Source organism: Cetorhinus maximus, unplaced genomic scaffold (genome assembly GCF_964194155.1).
Source record: "Cetorhinus maximus unplaced genomic scaffold, sCetMax3.hap1.1 HAP1_SCAFFOLD_781, whole genome shotgun sequence".
Lineage (NCBI taxonomy): Eukaryota > Metazoa > Chordata > Chondrichthyes > Lamniformes > Cetorhinidae > Cetorhinus > Cetorhinus maximus.
The window spans coordinates 50,475-56,614 of NW_027596723.1; the positions used below are offsets into that span (position 1 = coordinate 50,475).

A 6,140-nucleotide genomic window follows, 5' to 3' on the forward strand; every position below is an offset into this window, starting at 1 on the left:
TGGAGAGTGATCAGCAGCAGCAAATAAAATAAAAGTGCAAAAACATTAAATATTCCACAAGCCAGATAGATGATAATTTAACAAATACATATTAACAGAGACTCTGGGGTATTTCACACACTCCCCCTGTAAACATGATAAATAACAATCACCTGTCAGGCAATGTGGACACACCTCATATTTTCAAAGATACCTGAGTTTTTAGTACAGATTTATAATACAGAGACGGCTTCAATTATATATAAAGTATACACAGACCCACAGGAGCAGCAGTGTAAACCCACAAACACACATAGGCAGTGTGGGCCTTACACACACACGTGAGTAGTGAATGTTATATACAGCAACATTTCTCTCTGACTCATTCACACTCACACACCTCGCTCACACACACACTGCGCTCACACACACACACACACCGCGCTCACACACACACACACACACACACCGCGCTCACACACACACCTCGCTCACAGTCACACACACACACACCGCGCTCACACACACACACACCGTGCTCACAGACACACACACTCCGCGCTCACACACACACCGCGCTCACACACACACACAGCTCAGCCACTTGCAAACATGCCCAAGGGTGTTAGAATGGAGCAGTTAAGCACAGGGTTGGCACAGCTCAGTGTGAGCGAGGTATCCGATCCCTCTGCTAGCCAGGACCTTCATCACTTGTGCCTTTTGCCAATCTTCGAGCAGTGGGCCTGCACCTGAGGCAGGAGGAAGCCTGGGGGAGGTTGCAGGGCCTTGTCCAGTCCGGGTATCAAGTAGTAGCTGATGAGGGGGACGGGTTGGTAGAATGTGGCATACTGCACCGGCTTGTGAGGGTACAGAGGCCACGCAGCAGTGCACTGGGAGAAACTTCCAGAAACCTAAGGGATAAAATTATTGAATCAATTAAACATGACAAATCAAACACACAAGCTCCATTTAATCCCCAGCCCCGTCTCCACAGGCCATGTGCAAGGACTTGCATTTCTCTAGCGCCTTTCCCCACCTCAGGACGTCCCAAAGTGTTTCACAGCCAATGAAGTAATTTATTTGAAGTGTGGTCACTGTTGTAAATAGAGGAAATGTGGGCAGCCAACAATTGCACAGCCAGTTCCCACAGATAGAAAGAGAGACAGACTGTGTTCGGGAGGGAGTGAGTGAGTTTAGGGAGGGAATTCCAGAGTTTAGGGCCCCCAGGCAGCTGAAGACATGGCCGCCAATGGCAGAGCGATGGGAAGCGGGGGATGGTCAAGAGGCCAGAATTGGAGGAGCGCAGAGATCTCAGAGGGTTGTAGGGGCTGGAAGAGGTTACAGAGATAGGGAGGGTTGTAGGGGCTGGAGGAGATTACGGAGATAGGGAGGGTTGTAGGGGCTGGAGGAGGTTACAGAGATAGGGCTGTAGGGGCTGGAGGAGGTTACAGAGATAGGGAGGGTTGTAGGGGCTGGAAAAGGTAAAAGAGATAGGGTTGTAGGGGCTGGAGGAGATTACGGAGATAGGGCGGGTTGGGGCTGGAGGAGGTTATGGTGATAGGGAGGGTTGTAGTGGCTGGAGGAGGTTACAGAGATAGGGTTGTAGGGGCTGGAGGAGATTATGGAGATAGGGAGGGTTGGGGCTGGAGGAGGTTATGGTGATAGGGAGGGTTGTAGGGGCTGGAGGAGGTTACAGAGATAGGGTTGTAGGGGCTGGTGGAGGTTACAGAGATAGGGTTGTAGGGGCTGGAGGAGGTTACGGAGATAGGGAGGGTTCCAGGGGTTTATAGAAATAGGGAGGGGTGAGGAAGGATTTGAAATAAGGATGAGATTTTTTTTTAAAAACGGAGGTGTTGCTGGACCAGGAGCCAGTGTAGGTCAGTGAGCGACAGGATAGTGATGGGTGAACGGGACTCAATGTGAGTTAGGGTCTGGGGTCAGTTGAGTTTTTGATGAGTTTCCAGGGGTAGAAGGTGGGAGATCGGCCCGGAGAGTATTGGAACCATTCACTCCGACCCCTCCCAGCACTGGGTGCTCAATGTTCTCTTTACCTTGCCAGTAGCTTCAGCTGTTTTTGCTGCAGTTTCCTTCACTGTTTGACCTTTGGCATGTTCCCCTTCATCTGACGAAGTCTCCGAGTGGCAGTCAGGTGTGCTGCACTCCGAGGACGCGCTGCCTTGCTCAGAGTCTAACGATGCCGCCCTCCTGGAGTCTTGTCCAAACTGAGCGACAGTGAAAGGCAGACTCCCATCACTACACCTGCAGGAATTTCAAATGAAGATTTAGTGGGAATCGGGTCAGGCAGCAACACGCGAGACACAGCCACTAACAACCTGGTATAAACAACAATCACCCACACAAACTGGCAGAACACAGCCGAGGGAAGGTTTACCGTACAGTGAAGGAGAGACAGAGAGCACAGCAGTGAGAGAGAGAGACAGACAGACACAATTCCCCCTTTGGAAGTTCCTGTTGAATCTGCATCCACCCCCCTTTCAGGCAGCGCCTTCCAGATCACAACTCGCTGTGTAAAAAAAATTCTCATCTCCCCCTCTGGTTCCGATTCCTTTCAATCTGTGTCCCTCTGGTTACCGACCCTCCTGCCACTGGAAACACTTTCTCCTTATTGACTCTATCCAAACCCCCTCATGATTTTGAACGCCTCGATTCAATCTCCCCCATAACCTTCTCTGCTCTAAGGAGAACAATCCCAGCTTCCCCAGTCTCTCCACATGAACTGAAGTCCCTCTTCCCTGGCGCCATTCGAGTAAATCTCCCCCTCACCCTCCCCAAGGCCTCGCCTTCCCTCCTAAAGTGTGAGGCAGTCGGAATCGGACACAATTCTCCAGATGAGCTCCTTGTGTTTGTCTCTGCGGTGACTGTGTTGCTAAACCATCCAGGTGAAGACTTACCTGCAGCACACCTCCTGGGGATCAATCCATAACGTAATCTCTTTGGGCAGTCTCAACTGGTTATATTCCAGATCACAGTCTTGACAAGCGAGCAACAAGGATGGGTCTGCTTTATGTTTCCTGTTTATCCGAATGCATCTACCAGGGAGAGAAAAAATATACTGAAGGATCCAAGAGGACAGACATTAGACCATCCAGAACCCTACTGGCCCTTTTCCCAAGTTGTACAAAGTCCTGCTCAGCCTTCACCCCGTCACTCACTGACATACATTAGCTCCCAGTCCAACAACGCCTCCATTTTAAAACTTTCATCCTTGTTTTCAAAACTGTCCCCACAACACTCCCTATCTCTGTAACCTCCTCCAGTCCCTACAACCCTCCCTATCTCTGTAACCTCCTCCAGTCCCTACAACCCTCCCTATCTCTGTAACCTCCTCCAGTCCCTACAACCCTCCCTATCTCTGTAACCTCCTCCAGCCCCTACAACCCTCCCCATCTCTGTAACCTCCTCCAGCCCCTACAACCCTCCCCATCTCTGTAACCTCCTCCAGTCCCTACAACCCTCCCTATCTCTGTAACCTCCTCCAGTCCCTACAACCCTCCCCATCTCTGTAACCTCCTCCAGCCCCTACAACCCTCCCCATCTCTGTAACCTCCTCCAGTCCCTACAACCCTCCCTATCTCTGTAACCTCCTCCAGTCCCTACAACACTCCCCATCTCTGTAACCTCCTCCAGTCCCTACAACCCTCCCTATCTCTGTAACCTCCTCCAGCCCCTACAACCCTCCCTATCTCTGTAACCTCCTCCAGCCCCTACAACCCTCCCTATCTCTGTAACCTCCTCCAGCCCCTAAAACCCTCCTTATCTCTGTAACCTCCGCCAGCTTCTATAACCCTCCCTATCTCTGTAACCTCCTCCAGCCTCTACAACCCTCCCTACCTCTGTAACCTCCTCCAGCCTCTACAACCCTCCCTATCTCTGTAACCTCCTCCAGCCTCTACAACCCTCCCTACCTCTGTAACCACCTCCAGCCCCTAAAACCCTCCCTATCTCTGGAACCTCCTCCAGACCGACAACCCTCCAAAATCTCTGCCTTCCTCCAATTGCAGCCCCTTGAGCATCCCCTGATTTCCATCGCTCCACCATTGATGGCCGTGCCTTCAGCTGCCTGGGGCCCTAAACTCTGGAATTCCCTCCCGAGACCTCTCCACCTCCATCTCCCTTCCTTTAAGATGCCCCTAAAATTTCATTGTCTCAGCTTTAAAGGGGCTTTAAGCGGTTCAGCTGCTCATCCAAATTTAAAACTGAGCAGCGGCGCCCCCAGGTGGGAAAGGGCCGGTATTGCAGGGACAACTTCGAGCAACAATAACAAAGACAATCAATGAACTCTCTCCCCCATCCCCACCGCCTTTCCGATCCCCCTTTTCTCCAATAATTTATATAGATTTTTCTTTTCCCACCTATTTCCATTATTTTTAAATGTATTTCCATCAATTGTTTTATCTCTTACCTTCTAGCCTATTTCGATCCCTTCCCCCCCCACCCCACCACCACTAGGGCTACCTGGTATCTTGCTCGTCCTGCTTTCTACCCTTAATGTCCCCATTAGCACATCCCTTAGATAATATCACCACCGTCACCACCTCTTTGCCCTTTAGTCTATGACATCTTTTGGCTATCTCCACCTTATCACTGGCCCTCTATCCAGCTGTACCTGTCCCACCCCCTCTTAAACCTCCTTATATTTCACCTCTTTTCTATTTTTCCTTAGTTCTGTTGAAGAATCATACGGACTCGAAACGTTAACTGTTTTCCTGTCCGCAGATGCTGCCAGACCTGCTGAGTTATTCCAGGTATTTTTGTTTTTGTTTTGGATTTCCAGCATCTGCAGTTTTTTGTTTTTTTTCAAAACAAAGACTTGCATTTCTCTGGCGCCTTCACCATCCCAGGATGTCCCAAAACCTTTCACAGCCAATGAAATACTTATTCAAAAGTATGTTCACTGTGTAATGTCGGAGACGTGGCGGCCAATTTGTGCACAGCAAGCTCCCACAAACATTAAGGTGATAATGACCCAGATCATCTGTTTTTTTAGTGATGTTGGTTGAGGGGTAAATATTGGCCCCAGGACCTTCCCCCTGCTCCTCTTCCAAATAGTGGCCGTGGGATCATTTAAACCCACCAAGGAGGCAGACGGGAACTTTGGTTTAAAGTTTCACCTGAAGGCCAGCATCTCCTTTGGCACCGACCCTCTGACAGCGCGGCGCCCCCTCGGCACTGGCACTGTGGAGTGTCGGCCTGGATTATGGGGCTGAAGTCTCTGGGGTGGAGACTCAAACCCAGGACTTGTTCCATCTGCTCTCGCAAGTGGATGGACAATGTCCCTCAGCGCAATGCAAGAAATAGTGAGGAGGGTCCTCCCTGGTGTGCTGTCCAATATTTTATGCTCTTTCAGGGGGAAGCTGGATAAAAACATGGGGGGGCGGGGGGCAAGGAATAGAAGGATATGGTGATGGGGTGAGATGAACAGGGGGTGGGAGGAGGCTCGTGTGGAGCAGAAACACTGGCACGGAGCAGATGGGCTGAATGGCCGTTTCTGTGCTGTAATATTCTAGCCATTGTACTGGGCGGCTCTGCTGTTTGCTTACCTGTATGCTTGTCCTTTGCTGGGATTGGCTGGGTACCAGTGATTCTGGTATTTTTGGTACAGTATCGCAGTGAGCTTCTCCCCAAACTCCTCGATCTTTTCCTGATGTAGCCTGCTGCGATTCCTGACCATGCTGACCAGGAAGGACACTCCGGCTCCGATCTCCTCCTTCATCGTCTCCTGGTGTATCTGCGGGGGGAAGGTGGGGCTGTTTAGAGATTAACCTGTTCAGAGTGTGTTACAGTCGGGGATGTTGGGGTTGGGTGAGGGAGGGGGGTGGGGAGAAGGGTGATGGAATATAGAGATCATGGTCTGGCTGCTGGAATGACCCCTTTGTGTCAACAACATCCCACCCCCACCACCAGCAACTCTTTTACCTGCCCTCCCACAATAGTGATGGCTGGCGAGCTATTTGACTGTGGTAGGCATTGCTGACAAGACCCTTCTGGAACACGCACCTGGATACAGACAGACTGTTTCCTCTTGTGTGTGGGGGAGACCAGAACTAGGGGCCATCGATATAAGATCATCACTAATAAACCCAATGGGGAATTCAGGAGAAACCTCTTTACCCAGAGAGTGGGGAGAATGTGGGACTCGC

At 50.7% G+C, this 6,140-nt stretch overlaps 1 protein-coding gene across 1 annotated transcript; it reads right to left on the minus strand.

The window, feature by feature from the left end:
* Positions 1-621: 621 nt before the first annotated feature.
* Positions 622-5,713, minus strand: LOC144674744 (protein BTG3-like). Its single transcript, XM_078535963.1, has 4 exons — positions 5,541-5,713; positions 2,892-3,029; positions 2,031-2,238; positions 622-890 (listed from the first exon to the last, which is right to left on the minus strand). The coding sequence occupies exons 1-4, from the start codon at positions 5,711-5,713 to the stop codon at positions 687-689; spliced, it is 723 nt and encodes a 240-aa protein (XP_078392089.1). The 3' UTR covers positions 622-686.
* Between the last annotated feature and the right edge of the window lie 427 nt (positions 5,714-6,140).